This window comes from Halichoeres trimaculatus, unplaced genomic scaffold (genome assembly GCF_033239565.1).
Source record: "Halichoeres trimaculatus isolate MK-OKI-2021-1 unplaced genomic scaffold, fHalTri1.1 fHalTri1_scaffold_12, whole genome shotgun sequence".
NCBI lineage: Eukaryota > Metazoa > Chordata > Actinopteri > Labriformes > Labridae > Halichoeres > Halichoeres trimaculatus.
The window spans coordinates 32,470,680-32,498,387 of NW_027437190.1; the positions used below are offsets into that span (position 1 = coordinate 32,470,680).

The following is a 27,708-nucleotide window of genomic DNA, read 5'->3' on the forward strand; positions in this document are numbered from 1 at the left end:
ATCCAAAGTTTGTGTTTTCGGATTTTATCAGAAAGCAGAAAAAGATTTATTCTGGTGCCACAACGAATGTCCAGCAATATAAAAGTAAGAATACAACAAATATTTATACCAACACTGATGAAAACCTGTTTATCAAAAGTTCAAAAACAGAAAAGCAAAAAGAAAAAAAAAGGCAGCAGGTCAAATAAATCTGTCTGAATGCTCTAAGACGTCAGATTGAATAAACATAATGTATAAAAATATAATACAGTGAAGCAGCAAATACAAAGCGTGTGAACATGTTGGACCATCAGAGCAAAATAATACCTGAAAGTGAAACATAGCATCTGTAGAAATAAGCTTGAGATAGCCGTGACTAAAATAGTTTAAAGTGTGTAAAGACCCGACACACTGACAGACGTTAGCCGACGCCGTTAACATTCAAAAACGCCGAGACCAACATGGAGGAATCAACTCTGCGTCGATTAATTAAATAAGGCTAAAAATCCAGTGTCAGTGTCTACTCGAGATGTAGACGAGATGTTCAGAGCCTCTGAGAGCAGTTCAGGAAAACACTGATCGGTTGTCACCAAAAGTTAAACTCAACTTTAAAAGAAAAACTCACATTCAGATTTGTTGATCTTGACGTTTCCATGGTTACAGTAGGAATCAGCTGATATATGTCAGTGTATCGGGTTTTCAGGATGCACCAGGGATTTTAAATCCAGCCGGATCTGAACTCTGACTCCATTTTCAGGCCAATTAGACAAAAATCCTTCATTCTGTGCTCAAAGCTGCTTCAGAGGAGTGTAAGGTCACATTCAGTGCAAAATCTGAAGCATCACATCGAGTGTTTTTTGGCATCTGATCGTCAGTAAGGCAGTATCTGAGGACGAACGGTTCGGTTTTTAACTTCTGAAAACGAGAAGCTGAAGGAGAGATTTCCACAGCCTGCGTCTGCCACAACCAAGCATCTTTCTCTACAGACTGAAAGCTTTGATTACAGACAAACTAAAGGACAGAATGACCCTCACAGCAGGAATAATGTGAAGTTAAAGAAGCTTTTACAGGTGAAATAGTGCGTGAACTTTAAAAAGGTTTATAATTTAATTTCTTTCACAATAACGGCTCTGAAATGTAGACCTTCACAGTGAAATAATAAGAAGCTAGTCAGAGCATCAAAGCTCAAAACTGAAGGTGAAAACCTCTTGAATAACACACTTTAATACTGCTGTTAGCCTCTGCAGAGTTAGCTTAGCTCCGCTGAATGAGTGCCATAAGCCTGAAAAACTTTAAAAACAATGAAAAAAGTTACTGCGGCGAGTTTTTTTTGACAAAACTACTAACGTAAGGCTATGATAGCCGTGATATTCTGTATTCTTTATCATTTTTGTCCTGTATAAATGTATGCTATCTTTTTTCATTTATATTCTGTAATATCCTATATTTTATAGTCTATATATTTTATATCCTGTTATATTTATAAATATTTACACTTCTTTACAATAGAGCTAACATTAGCCACTTAGCTTTCTTTTTCTAAATGACTTTGAAGCCTACGAGAGAAAATTAAAGAAAAAAAAGAAAAGAAAAGAAAGAAAAAAGAAAAACAATTAAAAAATAAATAAATAAAACCTGGCACTCTTCTTCAACTTTTTTGTCATAATCTACCAAAAAAATAATGATTTTACCAAAAACTCTATGGCTTTTCACAAAATACTTTAATATTTCAGGAGGTTGGTTTAATTTCTTTTTGTCTTTTTTTCTTCTCATCAGCAAAATCTTGACAGTTAAAAGAAATTTATTTTAAAAATTTGTAAGAAAAAAGGTTTAAATAATAGAGATTTTTTCATCATGTGGGCTTGACCAACAACCTCTAACCTAATAAAAAAACTAAACCAGGAAAAAAACATATTAAAAATAGTTTTAATTCATTTTCCAAGCAAAACATTTTGCCATTACTCAAAATAAACGTCATGTAATGCTAGCAAACCTTGGCATCATTTCTAAAAATATTTTCTGATTGAACTTTTAGACCTTAACTTTCAGTCTGGGTTTTTTAAACACATCTGAACTCTAAACTTCTACAAACAACTTTTACTTTTTACAAGTTTTTATTTTAGCTTATGTATTAATCAATGAGTTGGTGTTACTACTAGTAATTTTAAAAGAGCAAAGCATTACTAAAGAAAACTTTAGGTCTGCAGGTGTGGTCAATTTTACCTCCAAGTTTGAAATATTTGGTCCCTTTTTTCAACTGTTATTTCAAACATATGAAAATTAAATCATCTAAAGCTAACAGCTAAATGCTAACAGCTAACAGTGTTTTTTATGTTCTGTCCCTCAGTTTGTTTGTAAAAAATAAAAAGTGCAATGATCAGGAGTTCCAATTTGAGGGTTAACTTCTGCCCAAGGCCCCGGACAATCTGATTGGTCAAAAAACAGCTGACGGTCATGTGATCTGGAAATCTATTGGCACAGATTTGAAAATGTTTTAACTTTGAGGTTCAACTTTGTGCTTTGACAATTTCAAACAAAAGGATTTAAAGAGGTATTTCTCTTGAGTTTAGCTTATCTGATATTAATTTATACTCTGTACATGTTATTTATTTTTAAATTAATTATTTCACCTCGTTTTTTAAATTTTCCTGATATTTATATTTTTATATAATTATGTTACATTAATAAACTGGTTTGTATAGAATATTTTTATATTAACTGGTTTTAAAAATTCTCAGGTAAATTTTACAATTTTGTTATTTTCTCTTTTTAATTTTTGTAACTTTATTTATCTTTAATTTTAATGCATTTGTTTTATTTTTTGATATTCTGTTGGTTTGTTCATACATGTGTTGGTGCCTGCATTTTTTATTTAATCAATCAATCAATCAATCTTTATTTGTATAGTGCCAAATCATAACAAAGTTTATCTCAAGACACTTTACAAAAACATTTAAAGGTCTAGACCTGTAAATTTTAATAAAATTTTTAATTTTAATTATATAAAAAAAATAAATCCATGTGTGTAAATTACTGTGCTCACAAATTGTTTTTTATCTGAACACACCTAAAACCATCAACTAAGTGAATTCATTTTCATTAATCTTACAATGTTAATTTAAATGTTATTTTTTGTTTCATCAATCTATGTTGAATTATTTATCATAAACTTTGTGCAGAAGATTTAAATTCTGAGAGATTTCAAGTTTAAATTTTCTAATCTGAGGGTACCTCTGTTGGATTAACACTTAAATATTGTAGGACAACCCTCAGTTGAGATTACAGGATGAAAGCACAACAGACGTTTGTGCTTTGGCTGTGCAAAGTAAAATATCACAGCCTCCAAAGTAAAACTAGGATGTTTGGAAAAGCTGTGTTAAAAAATCATTCACCTGTTCACAGCACTTTTGGCATAAAAAAAAAATTAAACTACTTAGGGGAGTAATCTATTCATGATTTATTCTCTAATCTTTGTTGTAAGCTGTATTTATGTTTTATGAAGTTTATTTTTTAATCTGTGTGAACAGATTTCCACACCAGCAGTTTTTCCTGACCACAGATCAGACCAGGTCTCATCATTAATAAAAGTCTGTTTAAAGTGATAAGAAGACACTGCTCTTGCTCTTTTTGGCGTCACTTTAACTGCTGTGCTTTCAAAGTGTAAGGTTAGTTTTAAATGGTTCGTTTTTGGGAGCACCAAAGACAGTCGTTTTGTAAACTGGAATAAATGATGCAAACAGTCTGAACTCATGGCCGCTGGGAGCAGAATCGTAAACGGATTTTCACAGCAGACAGTGAGGCTCTTAAATCTTACTTTAAGAGGATGGTGTGATGTTTTCTGAGGCCTGATAAAGACAGATCCAGCCTCTTTTAGAAAATTAAGCAGTAGTTTTAAGATTTATCACTGAAATTATCAAGTATTCTTTAAAAGAAACAAACACGTCTCTGTGGGGAGAATATATCTGCTGTGATTACACACACAGATGCATTTTTCAGCCTTTTTTGCTGTGTCTGTTAGCATTATTAGCATGCTAATGATTCGCAGAGTTTGAATTCCCATTATTCTTAGCATGCTGTTGTTTTTGTAGCACAAATGTGTACTAGCCCTGAGAAATGTCTGAACATGCTAACAATCTTTAGCATGCAGTGTTTCTAAAAAGAAAGTTTTGAAGAAGTTTTGCTAGCACACTCAAATTTTGACCTCTATTTGAGTGTGCTAGCAAATACTAGCATACCAAGCTAACAGGGCTGTACTCGCAGGATATTTTGTGGCCTGTTTAGAAAAGTGTTTTTAAAAAGTTTGAATACATCCGTGGTCCAGACTGCTCTGAGCGCGAGGAACATCAAAGGAAGATCAAAACAAGCAGCAATGAATGAAACAAGCTAACTTAGCTAGCATCAGCATCATGACACATGTGACGGCAGCTGCATTCAGACTTTTGGCGGGAAGTTTTGGCGGGAAAGCGTCCAGATCGACCTATGGCACACAGCAGTGAGTTCGTCAAACACAATCAGCTTCTCTAAAATGTTCTGTAAACTCTGAAAGCAGACGTCTGAAGGACAGAGACACCACTGTGTCAGGGAGGGAGGGAGGATGGGGCCAGGAGCATTTTGGGAAATGTAGTCATTACAGTAACACCAAGTGACTGATTGTTTTCATCTCAGTGCCACTCAGATTCTGATTCTAACCGACGGGTTACCGACACACAGAGGGTTTAAATTGTGACATCAAGCACCTTTAACATGACGGAGGACAAAATGAATTCTGGGTATCTGAGTAACACTAGAACTACAGTCCTCTTAGGATTCACCGTGATGATCAGGGAGGTTTATGTTGGTCCTGGATCAGCGTTTCTTTTACCTCTGCAGAGCTGCAAATTCTTATCCAATCAGGTTTGACGATCCGGGTTGTTGCTGGGCAGAGAATAGACCAGGACTCCAGGAAACTGCCCACACAGCCGTCTGATTCGCTCACAGAGAGTATTTTTACACTGCTGCACCTGGAGAAGAGGAGGCAGGGAGGGTGGGAGGAAGGATTTAGGATACATGGAAACAGGGAAAAAAGTAAAGAACACAAAAAGGAAAGGAAAGGAAAAAAAGGAGAAAAGGAAGTTGTGAGGAAAGAAGGAGAGATAAGTAAGAATAGGAAAGGAAATGACATAAAAAAAAAAAAGAAAAAAGGCACAAAAAGGAAAAGAAGGGAAAGGAAAGGAAAGGAAAGGAAAGGAAAGGAAAGGAAAGGAAAGGAAAGGAAAGGAAAGGAAAGGAAGAGAAGAGAAGAGAAGGGAAAGGACAGTAAAAAAGGGAAAAAAGAAGAAAAGGAAGAAGTAAGGAAAGAAGGAGGGATAAGTAAGGAGAGGGAGGGAAAGTAAAGTAAAGGAAATAAGACAAAAAGGAAAAGAAAGGACACAAAAAGGAAAGGAAGTGAAAGGACAGGAATTGAAGAAAGGAAAGGAAAGGAAAGGAAAGGAAAGGAAAGGAAAGGAAAGGAAAGGAAAGGAAAGGAAAGGAAAGGAAAGGAAAGGACAGTATGAGTGAAGAAAGGGAAGAAAAGGAGATGAAAGGAAAGGAAAGAAGGGAGTAAGGCACATTAAAGAAAGAAAGAGAGAAGGAAAGGAAGAGGAGAGAAAGAGGTAAGGAGGAGGAAAGGAGTAGAAATGAATACAAAAGGAAAAGAAAAGAGACAAAAGGAGAATGAAGTAAAGGAAAGGGAAGGAGAAGAAAGGAGAGGAAAGGAGACAGAAGGAAAAATAAGAAAGAAAAAGGGATAAGTAAGAAAAAGAGAGGGAAGAAAGGGAAATTATTGGGAAGAGATGGAAAGGAAAGGAAAGGAAAGGAAAGGAAAGGAAAGGAAAGGAAAGGAAAGGAAAGGAAAGGAAAGGAAAGGAAAGGAAGGGACATTGAAGAAAGAAAGAGGAAAGGACAGGAAGAGGAAAGGAAGAGGAAAGAAAGAGGAAAGAAAGAGAAAAGGAAGAGGAAAGGAAAGGAAAGGAAAGAGTGGTAAAGTAAAAAAGATATTTGAAGAAGGATGAAATGCAGAGGGATGAAAGAAAGAAAGAAAGAAAGAAAGAAAGAAAGAAAGAAAGAAAGGAAGAAAGAAAGAAAGAAAGAAAGAAAGGAGGAAGTTTCCCAGAAGTTAGGATGGAATAAGTAGGAAAGGATAAGGAGCAGAAGGAGGTATGAAGAAGTTCTTGCTCTGGTTTAAATGACCTCCGTCATGTGAGAGTTTCTCTACGGTCTGAAGAACACAGACGCTCAGTGTTCAGAGGAAACGCTCATTTTCTGCTTCAGTTCCTCTAAAAGGCTGATTAGCTCTGTTAGCATTGTTAGCATTCCTTCCTCATACAAAGGATGAGTGTTTACTCTGACACTGACACAAATACTCTGACAGCGAGCAAGCGAGCGTCAGATGACACCGGGACAGAGACTCTCCCAACCAACTAATCAATCAATCACACTTCATCCACAGATCTCCACATCAGCCTGACCTCAGACGTTTCCAGCTTTCTTTAAATAAAACTCAGTCTGTGTTGATTTTCCAAATGCTAGATCACAGTGATGACAGTGATATTTTTATTTCAAATCAGAAATATCATCGTACAAAATGACTCTGCCACTGTTTCAAAGATTACAGTTTCCTGAGTGAGCAGGTTTTATCAGACACAAGGTGGGTTGAGGAGGTGGTATTAGAGCTATGAGACGTACCTGTCTGATGGACGCCACAGGTGACGCTGTAAGTCGACCACAAACTAACTGCCATGAGAAACGTAGCTATGAACCCAAACACCTGTAGACACACACACACAAAGGGACACATTAACATTTAAAAACACGTTACAAAGAATTTCATATTTAATTTTGTTTCACAAACAGTTTACAAGAGGGACCCGAAAATATTTCAAACATTAAAAAGTGGTGTCTGCAGGAATTTTCTTCACTTGTTAGTAAACACAGCATTCAAATTAGGCTCCTCCTCCTTGGGTCAGTGCCAGCAGCAGCACACACCCACTGCCTCTAACTGTGACTACGTGAACACACTCACTAGCCCAGCAACCACCTGTAGCATTGCGGTTCAAGATGGGGGACACTTGAGAGCCGTGCACCCAACTTGGCATGTTAGCACAAGCTAATCACTGAGTTATTTGACACATACCTGGTTAGCAGGAAGCTAACTTGTGTCGCTCTTCGTCCCGTGCTGCTCTCAAAGTTCCTGAAAGTGAGGGAAAGTCGAGCCAAGCTTCACCCTCGTTTAAGAAAAAACTTTATCTGTTTGGTGTTTCGTTTCGCTTTGGTGTTTTTCCTCTCTCCTGCTACTTCCACTATCGTAGCTGCTAAGCTAGCTTATTCCATTTGCTATCAATAATACCAAAGTCACTTGTGCACTTCGCACGCTGTGATTAGCTGCTGTAACCACACTTATTGTCTGCCCAGAAACTCCCTGATATAACCAAAATATCAACATACCGGAAGAGGAGGGGGTCGAGGCAGACACAGACACTGACACACGTGTACAGAGGCCTTGTAGGAGACAATTGAGCGGGATTTTAATTCTTTATTTTTTAATTTCCCTTTAAATAAAAACCAAAGCAAAGCCACAGTTTGACTTTACAGAAACCATTCAGTGTAGGTAGGAGTCAATGTAGCCTCCTGGGTGTTGGTTGAGGACAAAAACAGGAAGGAAGGACAGGAGGGGGGGAGTCCCAACAGATTTACATGGCTTTCACTAAGGGGACGCAATTCTGTACGAGCAGCCAGTCTCCTGACCAATAGGCCAGGTCCTGAGCCCTGATCTGACTTCTGGTTGGAGAACACACACAGACTGTATAACACATGGATTTTGTTTAAGGCAGCAGCTAACAGTTCAGTATCAGCATTAACTGAGCAGTGAGCACTATGTTGAACTGGAAAATAAACTGCATTAAAAAATATTTACTCTGACCTTTTTGAATCCTGCACCTGGTAAATAAGGTATGAAAAAACTAAAACTAAACTAAAACTAAGCCTTGTTGCAAAAATTTAAACTACATAAAAACTTGAATGCCCGCTCCAAAACTAACTACAACTAAACTATAATGACAAATCCAAAACTATTTTAACCATGATTCCTTCAAGTCTGTACTCGGGGCAAACAACTCCCAGTTCCTGTTTTCATCAGTCCAGCAGCAGCAGTGAGGTTGGATCATTTATTTACACAAAGACCGGGACTGAGACTAGGACTAACTGCCTGTCAAACCCCTACACGGTCAAACCAAACCTTCTCTGTTTACATACCGAAGCAACCACCAGCGCTGAGACTCCTCCACTCTTTGCAGCTGCAACAATGGCGGCGATCAGGATGAGGACAGCGCCGACCGAGTAATGGAAAAACTCCTGAAACAACAGAAGAGATGCATGAGGGGAGGGACGAGAACCAGCCAGAAGATAAACAAAAAAATAAAACAGCACGGTATGATCAGAAACAAATACAAAAGTTATCTCACAGCAAAAATGATGTTAACTTTGCACTTTCATCTCAAGCTCCAACTTTAAACCACAGGACAACACCCCTGTAGGGGATTAGTGGACTGCACAGCACTCTGTCATCTTTTAACCTCAGAGGACACATCACATAACTTCCTGTTGTGTAACGCTGCTGATCAAACTGACAGATTAGCTACAAAATTCAGCTAAAAACAGAACTGGAGACGAAAATATGCGCCACATTTAAAACACACACACACAGGAACACATGCACAGAGGTGTGAGGCCGCTCACCGTCAGGGGCCAGTTGATGCAGGGCATCTTCGCCTGCAGCCTGAACAGATGCATGAGGAAGAAGATGAGGAGGGCGATGAGGAACCACAGAGAAACCACCTCGAAGTACTGGAAGGCGTACCAGCTGGGCCAGCCCCGGGCACAGCGCACACACAGGAAGGCCACGAGCAGAGCCAGCTGAGGGGGGAGAATAAGGAGACTGTAAAACCTGAACCCTGAACCATGACTCTCTGACACCAGATATTTAATACATTCAACACATTATACATCTCCTAATGTACCAATGACGATAAAGAAAACATAGCGCTAGCTTGACGCTAACAAAAATGGGAAATTGCATTGATATGCAAGCGGTTAGCATACATCATAACTTTTGATTTGAAAACAGATATTACTCTTTATAAACAATACTGAAAACTCTAAATGTCTTAATACTAACAGGGAAATGTTTTCCAGGCTCATGGCTGATTTCAGCATAACTACGGCAAGCTCAAGGCTTCAAACAGCTTAAAGCATTACATCTCAAGACACAACTTAAGCCAACAACATATCACAAAATACATCGATGTCACATGACGTGTGATTTTTACTAAAGATCGACCGATATGGATTTTTTGGGGCCAATACCGATATGGATTATTAGTAGGCAAGGAGGCCAATAACCGATATCTGAAGCTGATATTCATTTGCAGTCAAAGTGAAAATATTGGCGTAAAAAAAATTTCAGCCCGGCCGAAAATCAGACTTTCCCTAATTTTTACTTATCTTAATGTATTTCAACAAGAGATATCAGAATTCACTGACCAATTTTACTTATAAACTCAATAAAATATTGACAGAGAAAAACTTGTAAAGCCTGCTTTGAACACAGATAATTCACATGAGGAATCCATAAGGGAATCGATAAAGAATCAAACTGATATGCCGAACCGAGAAGGCCATTAATATCAATAAATATCATTAAAACCCAACCCTAGTCTGTAGGCTCCTGACTGTCCAAAAGGTTCCGGAATGTCTGAAGGTTCCGGAATGTCTGAAGGTTCCGGACTGTGTACAGCAGTGGTTCTCAAAGAGGGGTACACGTACCACTGGGGATACACAAGGGTACCCTAGGGTACGCAAGATTCAAAAATGTATTCAAAAAAATATCAACCAAGCAAAATTCTCTATTTATACACAACACTATTTACTCAATCAATGTTAGAATCAAATATAAGTTCATCTTCATAAACTAATTATTTATTCAAATCTGTTATACCCCCAAAATTAGGGATAAAAACAAAATCTAACAGCAGGGACTCTAGAGATGCTAAAGGAGACAAAAACCACTGTGTACATCTTTTTTCCTACCATAACTCCTTGCCCTTGTTCGGGGGTACTTAGCAGAAAAAAAAAGAGGAAAAAAAGCATTTCAAAGTACGTTAGTGAAAAAGTTTGAGAACCATTGGTCTAAACGGCAATCATTTGTATGTTTTGCAATATATTGCAATATATTTCATGAATATATAATATATTGTATATGTGCCCTCAATATATTATTCCATGTATATCAAATATATAATATATTGGAAAAATAACATAATACAATATTTTACAATACATTTCAAAAAACATATCGGTACATATATTTTTCTTTAGTAAGGGAAGGTACCAGACCGTCTGAAGACAGCAGTTATTCTCTTAAGATGTCTCATTCCAGACACTTTGTTTACACGTGACTGTCTTATTTAACTGTAATGACTTTACTTTAAGACACTAAAACTGTTTCTTTTTTCTAAAATCTGTTAAAACCATCTCAGGACGCTGTGCAATGAGAAGTGAAAGCATGCGCCTCCTGTCCTTAAGATAAACTTCTGCCTGCAGCAGATAGTAGGATAAACTCTCTCAACAGTTTGAAACAACTTTACAGAAACACATTCTCCACTGTATGAACACATGAATCCACTGTATCAGAGAGGTTCATTAATTCATACAGAGAACATTAGTGGATCAATAACATCACAGAGCTCTGAGCCGAGGGAACTGTTAAAAGTCAGAGATACAGGAAAGAGAGCTGAACCACAAGCCCGGCAAATTATTAAACCAGGATCATATGAAAGCAGAAACATATAAAACCAGGAACAACACCTTTTTGAGCTCAGTCACCTGCTTCAGCCAGATATTATCTACACAAAAATAGTGTTAAATGTACCTGTATTATCTTATTTTTACATAAACAGGTGTTAAATTTACCTATATTATGCTGCACATACATAAACAGGTGTTTAATTTACCTGTATTATATAATCTCTGTGTAAAAATGTGTAAAACTTACCTGTATAATATTATTTAGTACACAAACAGGTGTTTAATTTACCTGTTTTGTGTTGTCTAGACACAAAGAGGTGTCTCCTTTCTCTAGCCTAACTGTATGTAAAGGTTACCTGCTTTTTGACGTGGGCAGGTACAGGTAAAGGTGTGAACGGGTTAACAGCCTCTGCAAACCGTCTCGGTGTGCAGCGGTACCGGCAGCGAGTGTAAACGGTGATGTTCCGGGTTCACTCCGGGATAAACCGAGCTGTGTTCGCGCGGACTCACCATCTGCCCGATCTTCAGCAGTCCCGGGATGGTCCGGGAGTAGCCCAGGTTCAGGCCTCCCTCCCCGTGGGTCCGGGTCGTGGTGGTCGTCGTGGTGATGACGGTGTGAGACATGTTGGCATCAAAAGGTAAATCACGCCGTCAGGTAATCTTTAAAGCAGTTAAACTGCAGCTCACAGTCCGAACACACAGTAACGGTACAGCCCGTGTGACGTCACACCGCACCAATACACACCCGTAAAACAGCCACACTTCCGGTGTAGCATTTCAAATTAAGAGCCAACGTTTGTCTGCAGCTTGACTTCGGTAAAATACGTACAACACACGCACACACACACACACACACACACACACACACACACACACACACACACACACACACACACACACACACACACACATAAAGACAAACACACACACGGATGTCTCCGTTTTTTCAAGGGTTCTACCAGAAGATTTCCCTCTTTTATTATTATTTTTTTAATTCAAAATTGAAAAAAATGTATATCTTTGATAAATAAATGTGATAATAACAACCGTTTTAAGATTGATTTGTGATTTTACAGAAGTCATTAGATTTTAAGATTTTGATAATATTCATAAACACACAGGTAAAGGATAACCATGTTGTGAAAATATAAGAGTTAAGTCTTTGACAAAATTGTTAAACTTGTTGTTTTAAAGCTTAATTATGCAATATTATACCTTTTTATTGACCAAATACTTCTACAGTTAGACAACCACAGTAACACTCAGTGTTCAAAAAAGTTATCAGAATTATTGTTTAATAAATCTTGATCGTAAGAGCACAACTACATTATTTTAACTGTTGTCAAATGTTTATTTTTTTATTTGTTCTCATAATAATTTTTCATTATTTTGCTGAAATATCTTTTTAAATATTAAAAAAATTATTTTTAATATATTCTCAAACACCTCTTGTGTATATGTACTGTATGTGCACATGTATATATGTAAACATCTTTCTCAGTTTTTTCCTTTTTTATTATTATTGTTGTTATAAATATTTATTATTATTATTTTATTATTACTACTACAAGTACTAGCACTACTATCATTATGATAAATAATAATAATAATAATAATAATAATAATAATAGTAAAAATAATAATAATAATAATAATAATAATAATAATAATAATAATAATAATAATTAAAACAATAAGAATAATAAGAATAATTGTAAAATGGGGTTAAGAAATTTTGTCTTTGCTAACCTTATGATTGTTATATCGTATTTTACTAACACGTTCTCATGCTTTTATTTTGAAATAAACATCCTGTGTCTGGAACTATAGTCATGTCACAGTCTATAAGTGTTGATAAAGTGTGTGTGTGTGTGTGTGTGTGTGTGTGTGTGTGTGTGTGTGTGTGTGTGTGTGTGTGTGTGTGTGTGTGTGTGTGTGTGTGTGTGTGTGTGTCGAAGGTGTGGTCTGTGTCAGTGAAAACACTGCAGCAGAGTGAAGCTTCCGGACTGTGATGGCCGAGAGAGAAATAGAGAGGGGTGGAGAGAAAGGGAGAGGAAGGGATGGTCTTCTGTGGATCAGTGAGCACACACACACACACACACACACACACACACACACACACACACACACACACACACACACACACACACACACACACACACACACACAGTCCAGAGGTTTGTCTTCTCACCGACACGCTGAGCTCAGGACAGACCGTCCAGACAAACAGAGGACAAACAGACGGAAAATGATCTCTGCAGAGACTGTGTGTGTGTGTGTGTGTGTGTGTGTGTGTGTGTGTGTGTAGTCCTCAGCTGCTAATTTTTGGACTTAGAGACTATGAAATGTTTTATCCTGCAGAGGTCATTCTGAAGAATTCAGGATTCATCTCCAAGTCTTTTGGGGCAAAGTCCAAGTCCAGTATGGAGTCTCAGATGTGAAGTCAGAGCAATTCTTGTCTTTTAGGAGACAACAGTGAAAACCTGGACATCTTTTATTTATTTATTTTTTAATATTTATTTTTAATTATTTATTTATTTTTATTGTTTATTATTTATTAATTTTTTGTTTTTTATTTTATATATTTTTTTGTTATTATTCTTTAATTTTTTTTTTTTTTTTTTTTTTTTTTTTAGAGAGAGAGAAAGGGGAAAAAACGCAAGAAATTCTGAGACAGGCCGGTCATTTCTCAGGACCGTGGAGTTCAAGTCTGAAATCACGTCTAGCACGTCTTTAGAAATCAGCTGTGTTGACTCTAAGCCTGCACCAAGTTCAAATCAAGATTTGGTGAAAAAAAAAAATTAACTCTTCAGTATTTGAGGGCTAGTTACAGGTCCAAGTCCTTCAGGTCTTTGAAACATGACCACTAAAAACTGACAGACAGTTTAGGATGAGCATAATCTCCTGCTGTAACCTCTGAAGAGCAATGACTCATAGAGCTCAGCTGCTGAAAAAAAAACTCCTGAATTTTTGACTAAAATACTCTCAGAGTGCTCATAAATAATTCAAACTGCAGCAAACCCACAGAGAGGAGGCAGTCAGACAGGGAAAAGGGCAAAATGGGCCACGGTTGGAAAGCAGCAGACTGGAAAAGGCTCCCAGGCTCTGCTGAAGCTGTTTAACGTTTACCTGCTTGTTTTGACATTAGCGTGAAAAGTCTTCATTTTGACACCCTGAGCGTCTTTCACAGTTTTATACGTCACCATGGAAACGTGACTAAAACATACCGTAACCTTAACCACATCCTGTGGCTGCAGCGCGGTCTAACACACACCAGCGGAAACACACAAAAACACCGAAAAACACTGTGATGGTTTCAGTAGCAGGATGTGAAGCTGAAATACAAACTTCCCCCTAAAACAGAGATAAAGATCAGCAAAGTGTTGAGATATATTTAAAACAACAGTGTCTGAAGATCTTAGAGTGTTGCCATGTTCAGATTAAACCTGTAGAGCCATACAACTGAGTAAAGAGCATAATATTCAATATTAAAGAAAAAACTAACTGGAACTGCAAAACAGCAACTTCTGTATATTTTTGTGATGTTATGTTGAAAGATTTTGACTTGAAAACACGAAAAAAAACTGTTTTACATGGTAGACAATATTTATTATATTTCTTTTTTGAGACTTTATTTAATCCTGATCCTTCACGTGAATTGAGGGTATCTGGTCTCTAAAGACCTGAGAGCTTCTCTGACTTCTGTTGGACCTCAGGTTTCAGTTTCAGGAGGATGATCTGCAGGTCAGAGAGCAGCAGTGAAAGCCTCAGCTGAACCACAGGCAGCAGCCGCTCTCACCAAACCACAGAGGTCTTTATGTCATTTAAGATCAGATGATCTGTTTGAGGAGAGTCACCTGATTGGTTGGGCTGACGACCTTTCTGTTTCTGAGCCCTGAGTTCTGCCTCACAGGAAACCCCCAGATCTTAAATACTAAAATCGTCACCTTATTAAAATAATGGCCTGAGTCATTTTTTCAAATTTTGGGGACAACACAAAAACTTTACCAAACACAGAGCAGATTATATTTATTAATCAACTCAATCAAAAAGGCCTTCACAGTGGATGATTGTTGACATGCATGGATCATTGTGTGTCGATCATGTAACATTAAAGAATAAAGTGACTTAGGCCAATTTTTCTAACATCCTAGTCTGACTTAGGCAACTTTAAACCTGCCTTAAACTGCTCTTTCCTTCCATGAGAGGAACTCAAAACTGAAGTTACCCTGAGTTAAATTAAACAAATGTCAGGTAAATCAGATTGGTCAGGTGTGTTTCAGCTTGCTGTGTCTCCAAATGACTCAAACATATAAGCAATTCCTACGGCTACACCCCTTTTCTTTTCTTGAGAAAACCTTCTTTGTAAACAGTTAATCCGAACATTTTGTTCAGTATTTGCTATCAAACCCACACATATTCACTTCTCTTTTCATTTATAAAATAAATCAGAAAACAATCCTTTTTAAGTTCACAAAGCATAAACTTTTTTTAAACAGTAAAATTGCATTCAGATGAACAATTAATACACAACCTTAGCTTTAACTCATTCTTTATAAACAAGCATATGAAAAAAGAGAACAAATGTTGACACATTCTGTTTCTAACTCAGCCTGGCTTTTGTTTGCGTCTTGCAGGCAAGCAGTTTAAACCGGAGTCAAGTTCCTTGTATTCTTGAAAATACTTGGCGAATAAAGGTGATTCTGATTCTGATTCTGATTCTGATTCTTCTCAAAGTGTCTGCGAGTAGAAGTCCCTTTCCTCACTTCTCCAGGTCTTCTTTGCTGCTTTTTATTGAACTTAACCCATTTCCAACTTCCAGTTTAGACAACTTTTTGAAACCTGACCATTAACTGTCCTTTAATACCATAAAACAAACTTAAAACATAAATAACTCCAACCTAAACTGAACAAATGTCAGGTTAATCCTACGCTGAGTCTGCATTCTCATACATCTCCTACCAAAAAGCAAAAACATGTCTTTATTTTTAAACTTTGAGGGATATATATTGCCAAGAATAAGTAGCGACCAACAAGTGGCTAAATCTGTAGTTAAGCTATAACCTGTGAAATTTAGACTTAATCACTACACAACATTATACCCCAGCCTTTATGGTAGTGAACCTAATCACTCACCAGTAGTGGTTGGTTGGTAGTTGGTCCTTTTGCAGCAGCTCTCTCTTTTTTGTCCGTTTCTTGTATTTTTTTTTTCATCTCTTTTTCGTCATCTTTGTATTTGGAGTGGATCATCACTTTGTATGGCTCATTTGTTGGTCATGGACACCAAAATTTTTGTGGCTTCAGTGATAATTTTACTACTTTTTCTCCAGTGTTTGTCCGCAGATCCTACATGTAAACATGGCTGCATTGTTTACATGTAAACTCAGCTGTAAGCAGTCTGTAGCATGTCAGTGCTAATTGGTGCAAGGCCGGATGTTTCCCACAAGGTGAGGAGAAGGAGGTGAGGACGACGTGCTGGTTCTCAGGTGTGAGCTAAGAAGTGACAACATGGACCTGTCCTTCCATCCATCGTTATTGGAAATAAAGTGGCATAAGTCACCTTCTTGTCAAAGGCCATTGTCCTATAGGGCATAAAGAGCATGATCCTTTTAGCTAAAGGTTAAAGCGATTTTACCAGGGATGGCCAGCATGTTCAAGAGAGCCAAAAACTCATTTTTGTCAAAAAATGACTCGGGACATTATTTGAATAAAATCTAGAAATATAAAACGTGTTACTGGACTTGAACCCAGTGAATGTTTTGTTAATTTTATCTGTTGCATTATCCTGTTTAATCGTCTCCTACAGGCCTTAATACATGTGTCAGTGTCTGCGTCTGCCTCAACCCCTTCCTCTGCCTGGATGATGATGTTTTGGTTGTTTCTGGGCGGAGAGTAAGTGTGGTTCCATCAGCCAATCACAGACATGCACACACTGATCACATGGTAACAAAAATAAACCAAGGAAGTGCAAAAAAAGCTTGAAACACAGAGTCCTGTTGGAGATTTTGAGTCACATGGATGATACACACACACAAACACACACACACACACACACACACACACACACACACACACACACACACACACACACACACACACACACATTGTCTTCTTTGTGCAGTCTCATCATGGATGTCTGGTTGGTCGGGAGTGCTTTGAGTCTGATGTTACCTGTTACAGGTGAGCAAACACACACACACACACACACACACACACACACACACACACACACACACACACACACACACACACACACACACACACACACACACACACACACTGGTGGTGTCTTTAATTTTCTGACATTTTGTAGTCATTAAAAAAGATTTAGGTTTAAAGTTTTTCCTTTTCACTCAGATCTTCAGGAGATCTCTGAGGCAAACACTGAACTCGTGAACTGACAAACAAAGAGTGTCAGAGCAGAGTTACATAAAGTAGATCAAACTATAACCTCTGAGCTGCCTGATGTTATAAAAAGGAAGGGAATGTGGCAGCAGGTTATCACAGTGAGTTAGTTAAAGTTTATTTAAAGCTGGTGTCTTCAGTGACACCAACAGGCACCAGGATCATTTCAGATTTCTGCTTTTTACAGCTAGGAAAGTTTCAGACTGACAAGAGGAAAGCTAAACACGAACAATGTTCAGTGAAGAGCAAACAGTGGGAACTTGGAGTTATTTCCATGAAGTTTATATGTCTGCCACATCCTTAATCTGCTCATCAATGTGGGATTTTATGAGCTTCCTGGAATTTTCTTTTCACATACTATCCCATACTAACACACACACTTCACATACTTACATACTACACACATCACACTCTAACACACACATCTTATACAGTGGTGATTACTCTGAGACTGCAAGGGAAGCTCAGCTTCCCCTAAAATGTCCTAAAAAAAAGTGGTGATATGTTCTGCTGTGTTTACATTTCATTGACAAAATTTGCGCTAGAATTCCTTCATTCCTCAGCGTCTCAGCGCTTTAACACGGTTGGACGCTGAGCGTCTTCTGACTTCAGCGGGGAAGCGTAGAGTGGGTTGTTCCACTGTGGAAACTGGACGGTCATTGGATAAACGCTGGGCTTTGTCCCGCCCATCGGACGCTCAGCGTCTCTGGGGGTCTATGAGGCAGTGGGCTGGCCTGGACGCTGAGCTTCTGCATGATGATTGGATGATCTGTCTGAGGCCGAGTCCCTTTTTGATTGACAGTGAAATGAGCCAGTCAGCGATCTTGAAGTATAACCCTCCACCGGAGCATCTTCTAAGTTGTTCTGGTCTGATCTGGAGGATTTATCGATCCCCAGCGAGTTTACTTTTCTTAAAAATGACGAGCGTTGTGTTTAAAGATTCTCTCTCTTTTCACCAATATGCAGCTACAGCTCCAGCTGTGGAGCTTCTCCCCCTGTCACTCACACTTACAGCCTGTCATAGTCTCACGTAGCAGCTCCAGCTGCTAACAAGCTGACACGGAGGGTAGAATTTACATTTAATTAAATAAACAAATTTATGATGTAGGCCGGAAAAAAATGAGCTTCCCCTCCTTGACTGACCAGCAGCCGCCACTGGTCTTACACACATATCACATACCAACAATCATACTTACTTGAACATACAAACCCAACAATATGTAATTCCCATATAGAGCCCACCCTGTATTAAATCAAACAACTCAACTTGGTATTAAAAAAGTTTAGTAAATAAATACATTGTAAATAACTAAGGCCTAGTAACTATATATATTTATATATATATAAACCAAAGACTGTTAAAAAAAAAAAAAAAAAAAGAAAAAAGGACATTATCTTGCTCGGCTTTAAGTAAAGTTGCCACCAAAACTGCTCCACCTGGTGGCTGGCTGCAGTATGGGTCAAAAAATACATCTCCCCAGTCATTCCAGATGGGCTGTGGTCAAACTTTAAAAAATGATTCACCCGGCTCCTCTCAGATTCCCTCGAAGTCCCTGCACAGACCCTGGCTGCCAATGGCGGCACCTGTGACGAGGGTAATTTGGCTTCAAAATTGTACAATGGTAAACGGCAAAGCCACACTGTCCACTCTATGTACAGTCAGTGGGTGAAACACAAAAGTATTGTTGTGTTTCTGCCTCTTGTTTACAAGGAACTAGCATTTTAGCAAACCCAAAGTGGAAACTTTTGAAGCAGCCTCCAGGGTGGAATTTCTCCGAAACACCATTGCTGAGTAAACGCATATTTTTTTTTTCCCTGCGCTTTTTTCCTTCAAAGTTGAAACATGCAAACAGGGCCTTAATTTTATTCATTCCCCCAGAAACTCCTGACTTATAATTTGACTTTAGATGAACTTTGGACTGGGTCAACCTTATACGTCAGCATTCAGCGGAACAGTGTACTAGATAACGTGAATTAAGGTTGCTAACATAATCAATCTGACAATATTTGGTCCACTTTCCTCTGAGAGTGTGAAATGTTCAGGAGAGGTCAAATGATAAAAGGCTTTCAACCTTCTCCCCCCTCTGCCCTCCCAGCAGCTCTCAGCTCTGGGGACGACAGCTGGTCCATGTATGTGCAGTCGGAGGTTCGCGCCATCGAGGGCTATCCTGTGGTGCTGCCTTGCACCTTCAGCCATCCCCAGCACTCCCAGCATTCCTCGCTGCAGGTACTGTGGCGTCTGGGCCATGGGCAGAGCGCCACTGTCCTGTACCGTTGCACCAGCCACTCAGGAACCACTACCTGTGACCCGGGGCCTCAGCAAGACCAGCGCTACCGCCTGGAGGGAAACCCAAGGGAGCACGACCTGTCACTGCGAATCAACACCGCCACCCTGCAAGACAGTGGGCGCTACTACTGCCGAGTGGAGATTCTGGGGCGGGAACACATCAGCTTCGAGGACAAGATGGGGACGAAGCTGAGAGTTGAGAGTAGGTCTACACTGACTTCTGAGATTATCCACCAGGGGGCATCTCTCATGTGTTTTTCTTCTTCGTGTGTGTATTTTAGCTCCTCCAAAGATCCTGGCTCTGACCGTGGAGGGAACTGAGCAGTCTGGCTTCAGAGCAGTATGTCAGGTCCAGGGTTCCCCCCTCCCGGACATCCAGTGGCTCGGCCCCGACGACCTCCTGGAGGGCTCTCTGTTGGGTCCGCTGGCTCAGGGCTCCCAGCCTCATAATTACCACACCGTTAGCCAGCTGAGGGACGTGGAGCCGGGCCAGCAGTACACCTGCAGCGCCTCCAACCCTTTGGGCCGAGAGCAGGCCACCCTGTACGTCCTGACCCCCAAACCCTTGCTGTCTGTGGGCGCGGCCTCACCTCCTCTCCTGCTCCTCCTGTCCCTGTCGCTGGGGGCAAAGGTCATCCTGCTGGTGGGGCTGGGTGTTTGGATGGTACAGGGAGGAGCTCTGCAGGCACCCCGCTGCTGGTGGAAGTAAAGGTTCAGTCTGCAGGATTTTCCTAAAAATAAAAAGTCAACACCTCTGGGCCTCTATACACAAGTGTCAGTGTCTGTATCTGCCTCAAACCCTTTCCTCGGCCTGTATGTTGATGTTTTGGTTGTATCCTGTCCTGTCCTTCCTTCCTGTTTTTGACCTCATCCAACATCCAGGAGGTTGCATTGACTCGTACCTACACTGAACAGTTTCTATAAACTCAAACTCAAAAATTTGAACATATCATTAGCTGCTTTTTGCTTAAGTCCTCTTTTTCCTGAGAAGTTTTGTTTTCATTAGTTATAAGAGGTTAAAAACAAGGCTTTACGTCACATTTAAGGTTTTTCAGAGATTGTAAAATGTGTTGGAAGGTAGAGCCAAGAAAAGATTAGACTCTACATGGATGAAAATGATTATTATTTTTGGAGGCAGTGGGTGTGCGCTGCTGCTGGCACTGAGCGGGGGGGGGGCATTTTGAACATTGTGTTTACTAACAAGTAATGCAAATTCCTGCAGACCCTACCTTTAATTTTTAAGTCCATTTTGTAGCATTTATGAACAGGATGAAAAGTCAGTGGAGTTGTGCTTCAAAGACTCACATTAAACACTGAAGGTCTGCGTCTGTAAAGTGAGTTCAATGTGTGATGGAAGCTGTAAGAAGTTTGTTGTTGTGGTTAATTTCCAGTAAAGTCTTGACAAAAACTCTGACAGCTCTTTCTCTTTTTGATTTCCTACATGTTTTTATTTCAAACAAACATAGCATGAATAAACATCAGAAATATTAAGTATCTTTTACTTTTCCACAGACATCATTTTACTTTACTGCACATATATGTTGCTGTGAGAACTACTTGATAAAGTCCTAACCTCTATCTCCTTACCAAACCAGAAACAAAAGCAAAATTTAGGCAGCGCTTTGTAAAGACTAAACTCAGGCTTTTGCTACGATAGACTTAAAAGTGTCACACAATCGTTGGTCTGAAGTACAGAGATCAGCTGAAGGCCTAAAGCTAACACCTCGATCAAGCTCCCGGTGGATTTATGTTAAAAAAGACGGGTTGTTTGTAGCAGACTGGACGGGCTTTCACACAGCAGTCCTCGTCCCTCCAGCCAAAATTCTTACTACGTTGAGCACTCATGATTGCACACTGGCCCTCCTCCACATTGCCCGGTTCTCCCTCGGCCCAGTTGGTTTGACTGATGGGCTCCTGGTTCAGCCAGTACCACCACCCATACAGGGAGCGCCGACGCATGCCGATCCAGACCTCCCACAGGTTGGGATCCTCCTCCTGGTTGATTTTGGTGAGCACCTGTCTCTGATGATCGGCGTCGGGGAAGCTGATCAGCTCCATCTTTTTGTTTCTGCAGTGCTCCACAGATTCTTGCCAACTTCCTGCATCCCCGATTATGATTTCTTCTGGAACCGTGACGCAGCCTCTGTAATCTGTTGGTTCAGATAACACAATGAAAACTGAAATAAAAAGCAGCTTTGATCCGAAAAGGCTCACTTCTGCAAGAATGCTTTGAGTTGGCCACGCTTCCCTAAAAAAATGGGGTTAGCATTTCACGATTTCAAACTTTGGATAACTAAAACTCAAACTTTAGTGTTTTATCTCATTTGTTTTCAAGTCCAAAGAAGTAGCTCTATGTGCCACAAGTGTTAGCATTTCCAAGCTAAATATGAAACCAACTACATGTTACTTCTCAGGCAAAGAAGCTAACATTTATCAAACTGTCAGAGTTTGTCTTATTTGGGACCAGCCTCCAAAAAAAAAAAAAAAAAAAAAAAAAAAAACCATACAGGATCTAATGCTCTGCTAGTCCTCATGTCCAGTTTAGAGTAAAATACAAGGCCTGTATGCATTTTCAAGTCAGGGCCACTGAAAAGTCGAGCCTTCACATTATTTTACATGAAATAATTTTTTTTCAAAAAAGCAGATTTAAACCATTTGTGTGTGAAGGAACATATTTAACTTAGAAGCTTTCCTTTTTCAGAATTCTGACTTTTTCAATTTTTTTGGATTACATGTTGAATTTTCTCTCGTAAAATGTTAAAAAAAAAAGTAAAAAAGGTGTTTATTTTTCTGAACATTTAAACTGAAAGTTTGCTTCCTGACCTTTTATTTGATATTTTTTTTAATGTTTCACTAAAAAAAGTATCAGCTCTGATTCTTTTTTTTTCCAGATTTTTGACCTGAAATTTTGTGAAGTTTTTCAGAGTCCTGAAAATGATCTCTCATTCAAATTAACAGACTTTTTCTCAGAAATTTTCTGTCAAAGTTAGATATGACTTCAGATTAGCCTTCATCACTGTGTTATTAAGAGCAGAGGAGGAGAATGGAAAATGGAAATGTGCTGCTTTTTTTTTTTAAGTGCGGAAACATAGATTTGTTTTATTTCCTACTTTGTCTTTTGAATTCTGAATTTAAAGTCAGAATTCTAGAATTCTGTTTAAGTTAAATATCTTCCTTCAATCTCAGGATTCTAGAATCCACTGGGTTGTAATCTCAGAGTTCTAGAATCAATCATCCACTGACTTTAAAGTTAGAATTCTAGAACCCACCTTCTCTTTGCTGTCATCTCAGGATTCTACAATCCATCAATTCCTTACTTTGGGCTCGAAATTCTACCACTGAGGTCAGACCGAAAGGGGCAACCTCCGGTCTAGGAATATGAGACGATGCTGAAGTGCTAAAATCTGCTGTTTCTTGAGTGTCCACTTGAGGCTGGCTCCGGAAGTACAGGAAGTCACAAACACAACAGAAATTAACCTGTTTACAGCCTGGATCAAAAAGCGTCTCCTGTCCGAGTTGCTAATTTTACTATCAGCACACACTGAAGGGGGGGGGTTCTGACTCTGCAGTTTAGAGGATATTAAAATTGCGGCACAGCTCAGGGTCATGTGACCAACAGGCACCCTACAGCTGTACGCAAAGCCCTTGCCACTACCAATATGGCCATGATAGCCGATCTGCTTCATTTTCCGTTTCGGAAACAGCCGGGTGACGTCGGGGAGACTACGCCCATAATTTCTACAGTCTATGATCAGAACTCTTGACTTTTTTGAAGAAAATTCAAGAATTCTGAGTCTAAAATAGCAGCAGAAAAAATTGATTAGCAGTATGCATGAGCCAGGTTAACCTCTCAAACAGTGTCAGATTACATTACAGGCGCTAATCACAGCTAATCCACAGCAGGATTACTGTTGGACTACTTAAAGGTGGACATCATGCAATGTGTTACCGTCTAAGATAAACTATCCCAAGATGGGATACTTAGGGATTGATCGAAAATGAACTGTCTGGGTACTTCCAAGTTGTGTGTGGTGAAAAGTTGACTGAGTTTTGAGGTCCTCTACTGTACGCTCGGGAACACCTTATGCACATATTCCGTTCAAGATCTGACGCCGAACGTTTGCTTTCTCTTTTTCTGATTGACTCCCTAGTAGTAGCTGTTTGTTTATTCTTGTATATTAATGTCACACTGTTACTGCTAGCCAGGTTTATTGATGTTGATGTGTATCAGGCACACTGTTTTCTTTGAGCTTGCTACGAATTAGCTAGATGCTGGTGTGCATCTCTGTACAAACCAACAAGCACGCAGCTCAACCTTCAAATGAATTCATGAAAATCAAACAGATTTGAATATTTTAACACTTTAATGTTTTTCTCTGAACCATCACTGAAGAATCTGACCAAAGTCTGATCCCAAATCCTGCCCACAGTAAAGTTTAAGACAGCCCTCATCCAGTTAAGCCTGTAAACTGCCTTGGCCACAGCGGTTTTGATGGACAGGACAGAGAACATATCAGACCGTGTCCTGCTTTAGTCAACGACACTCACCTGGGTATTTACTGATAACTGTAGCTGGATTCCCAAAGACCAGTTGGTCACTTTCTCCTTGATAGTAGACACCCATCGTGGAGAAGGAATGCCAGATCAAAGTCTGGGCGGAGTCGTTCAGGGAAACTCTGGTTGAGACGTAACCTGTTGATCCCATTGGTTCCCACTGTGGGTCCACAAGAGGGGTCTTTCCAATGTGGACTCCTTGGGAAGCATCTTTGCGGACCACAATCACAGAGAAGTTGCCAACACCAGGGAGGCCGTTGACTAAATAACAGGCGGCAAAATCCGTCTCTGGGATCAGGTTGAGGAGCAGACCTGGGCGAAAGAGGATGGCTGTTCCAGCGGTTTCCACCAGCGGGGTTTCTGAATCGTATTTCTCTTCTTTGGGGGACCCTTCATCTGTCGAAAGAAGGTATGTTTCATCTTCAACACCCATGGGCACAACACTTGGGACGTAGTACTTGAGTTTTTGGTCGTTTTGGGGTGACAGTGTGGCGTACAGCAGGCTGCAGAGGCACGTATGGCGAAGTGCACAGGTGTGACCGAAGAGGACTGCCACTGGATGCTCAGCTGTCACGGCTCGGTACGTGTCGTCTTGTATATAGACCTGAAGCACCTGGTGGGGTGTCAGAGAAAAAGTCTGAGGATAGTCCGCTTCAACACTTACACTGTTCTGCTTGTCTGTGTTGATGATGATGAGCTTGAAGGGTTTTCTTTCAGTTACAGCAGCATAGACGTCGATTGTCGCCTTTTGGGTTGATGGCACCGGCGGGATGAAGTACTGTGTTCCCAGTTTGTCATTGGGTATGATCCGAGCTGTTTGGATGCTTATGCTTCTGAAGCTCGCAGCAAAGACAGAGACTTCCTGGGTGCTCGTAATCTGGAAAGATCGGTCCGAGAGCTCAGCATTGCTCAGCTCCACATTTTCATCGTATAAAAAGCGTTCAGTCTGACCTTCTTTCATGTCTTTTATGGACGCTTCGTGAACAGCTGAGCTGATATTGACGGTTGGGTTGCCAGATAAAGCAGTGATGTAGATCATGTTTCGAGACACATCTGGGTGAAAATAGGCGATGTTTTCTGGAAAAGCAACAATGTGTTTCTTCCCATTGCTGTTTCCAGATGGTGTGTTTGCAGATCCTGAGAAAAGAAACAAAGCTTGCTGATGCACAAAAACTCAATCCTACAGTTTTCAAAATACCCAAAACTGAGCACTCATTTATTCGTAGACCTCTGACCTTTGACCTTTGACCTTTGACAGAGAAACAAAGCTTGTTGAACACCTTACCAATAAAACTCTGGCTAAAAATGACTGAAAAGTTGATGAAGTTTATCTGGATTTGGTAGGAAAAATAAATCAAATCCATATTTATCTAAAAAATATTAACCTACGTCGAGCGGTATTCTGTTACTATGGGGAGCCAATTGTAAAGTTGCACACACCGCAAATAACATTTCTCCCCATTTAGCTCTAAAACATCACATTTTCTGCACATTTGGAAAAAAATTAGTAAAAAATATATTTGTCAAAATTATATTTAAATGTTAAAATGTTATATCTTAATGTTGAATGTTATAAATAAATATTTAGCTACGTTTCTAAACATTTAGTTTTCATTCTAAATATTTAGTTTAGACTAAATATTTGGCAAAGATTTATAAATCTTAAGCAGATTTCTAAATATTCAGTCAACATTTCTAAATCTTGAGCAAAGATTTCTAAATATCTAGTCAAGATTTATAAATCTTGAGCAAAGATTTTAAGATAATTGCTAAGATTTTTAAATATGAAGTTAAGATTTCTAAATCTTGAGGTGCAATTTCTAAACATTTTGCGAAATTTCCAAACAGTTTTCATTTGAAATATTTAGCTTGGACTAAATATTTATCAAAGATCTATAAATCTTAAGGAAATTTTTTTTTAAATATTTGCAAAGATTTCTAAATCTTGAGGCATGATTTCTAAACATTTAGGCCCTGTTTACAAGACAACACGTTTCAGCGTTTTCATCTGAAAACGCTGAAACGTGTTGAAAACGCAGTGAAAAAAGTCTGCTTCTACACGGAAACGACGAGGAACTGAAAACGCTGTAGTAAGCATGCCAGGCCTGTTGTCGGCGCTATAACTGTCTTGTCCAGAAGCAGCTTTTGGAAGATCTCCACCGAAGTAGAGTTGGGCCGATCATCTGGTGTATTGAGGAATATTAAGAGCAGGGCGCTGTTCTACGAAGCAGGATTACTGCCTAGCGAGGTAGCTTTGAGGATAGGTTCAGGATTCCCTGTTCTACGACACGGGATCACTCCTAGGTGAGGCGAGTCTCCATGGCAACATATGCTGAACGGCTAACCTGCTCCGGGGCAGGTTAGGTTCCAGATTGAACTAGCGGACTATAAAAACCCCGCCCACTGACCAATGAGCCCTCACGAAAAAATGGCTTGTCCGTTCTTAGAGGATCCCGTGGACATCGGAGCTCGCATTGTCCGAGGAGCAGGGACCGCACCGACCCTTTCTTTTTAAGATGACCACCTTTATGAAAGGTACCGGTTTTCCAGGGAGGGGTTGGTATACATCTGCCAGTTTTTGGAGCCGTATGTGGCTCGCTACACTCATAGAAGCTGTGCATTAACGGCCCTGCAGAGTGTGTGTATCACCCTTCGCTTTTATGCGTCGGGTACATATCTATATACTGTTGGTGACGCTGAGAACCTCAGCAAAGCTACGGTGTGTGGCGCGTCACGCACAGTGCATGACACTTTCTACAGGTAGTTAAAGGGAATGAAGAACTCTCATTGCCTTAATAAGATCTTCAATGTCAACACTTCTGTTCCATGACAATATTTCATCCCCCCTATTAAAACTGTGACAGGAATTCATGTAGGGCTCATGTGGGCTACATATCACACAAAAAATGTAAACACGATAGGAATGAACAAATGAATAAATTCATCTAAGAAATAAATTAGGTATGGTGCATGTTACAGTAAAAGTGCATGGTGAACAGTGCTATTTCAGGATGATAATTGCACAAAATATATTTTTTTGCACTACACTTACGCATTTAGACTGTCAGCAATTTTCTGCCAGCACTCCTTCCGTGCTTTAGCAGCGGCGACGGTGTTGCTTTTAACGTTAATTACATGTTTCAGCTCGTCACACTTCCTCATGATCACCTCCTGCTCCTCCTGTGTGAAGTATGCGGTCCTTCTCTCTCCGGCCTGCTCTGACGCTCCAGACCGCTCCATGTTCGTGATTGGTCAGATGCAGCGGGCTCCGCCTTATATGCGTGCACGCGCTCATTGCCTAGCTGGATCCACTTATGAGGTTGATACCAGCTTCGTAAAACCGTGTAGCGAGACTGCCGGCTACCGCGCTCAGTTCAGCGAGGTAGCTCCAAGGCTATCTCGCTAGGCTGAACTAACTTCGTAGAACAGGGCCCAGAAGTGGAGCAACAGATGCTCATTTTGTTTACGACAGTCAGCAGATTCAGCAGATTGAGCAGCACAAGCACAACACGGTAGTTCTTGACGATCATAACAATGGTACTGTTGTTCTGTTGTGCGCGCTCGCGAGGAGCAGAGTGTGACGTCATCATTTCCACTGAAAACGCAGCAACGGTGTCGGCAGCGTTTCAGAATAATCCCACACTGGAGGCCGTTTTCAAAAC

General features: G+C 39.8%; 1 protein-coding gene across 1 annotated transcript; it reads left to right on the plus strand.

Annotated features, from left to right (window-relative positions):
• The first annotated feature begins 11,305 nt into the window (after positions 1-11,305).
• LOC141801153 (sialic acid-binding Ig-like lectin 15) lies at positions 11,306-20,525 on the plus strand. The gene is made up of 3 exons (XM_074684103.1): positions 11,306-11,438; positions 19,302-19,694; positions 19,774-20,525. The coding sequence occupies exons 1-3, from the start codon at positions 11,423-11,425 to the stop codon at positions 20,199-20,201; spliced, it is 837 nt and encodes a 278-aa protein (XP_074540204.1). The 5' UTR covers positions 11,306-11,422; the 3' UTR covers positions 20,202-20,525.
• The last annotated feature ends 7,183 nt before the right edge of the window (positions 20,526-27,708 follow it).

What these genes read in the sequence shown, in the direction of transcription:
- LOC141801153 (XM_074684103.1), top strand. An exon ending in GACGAAGCTGAGAGTTGAGA is followed by an intron (nt 19,695 to 19,773) that starts GTAGGTCTACAC and finishes TGTGTATTTTAG; the next exon opens with CTCCTCCAAAGATCCTGGCT.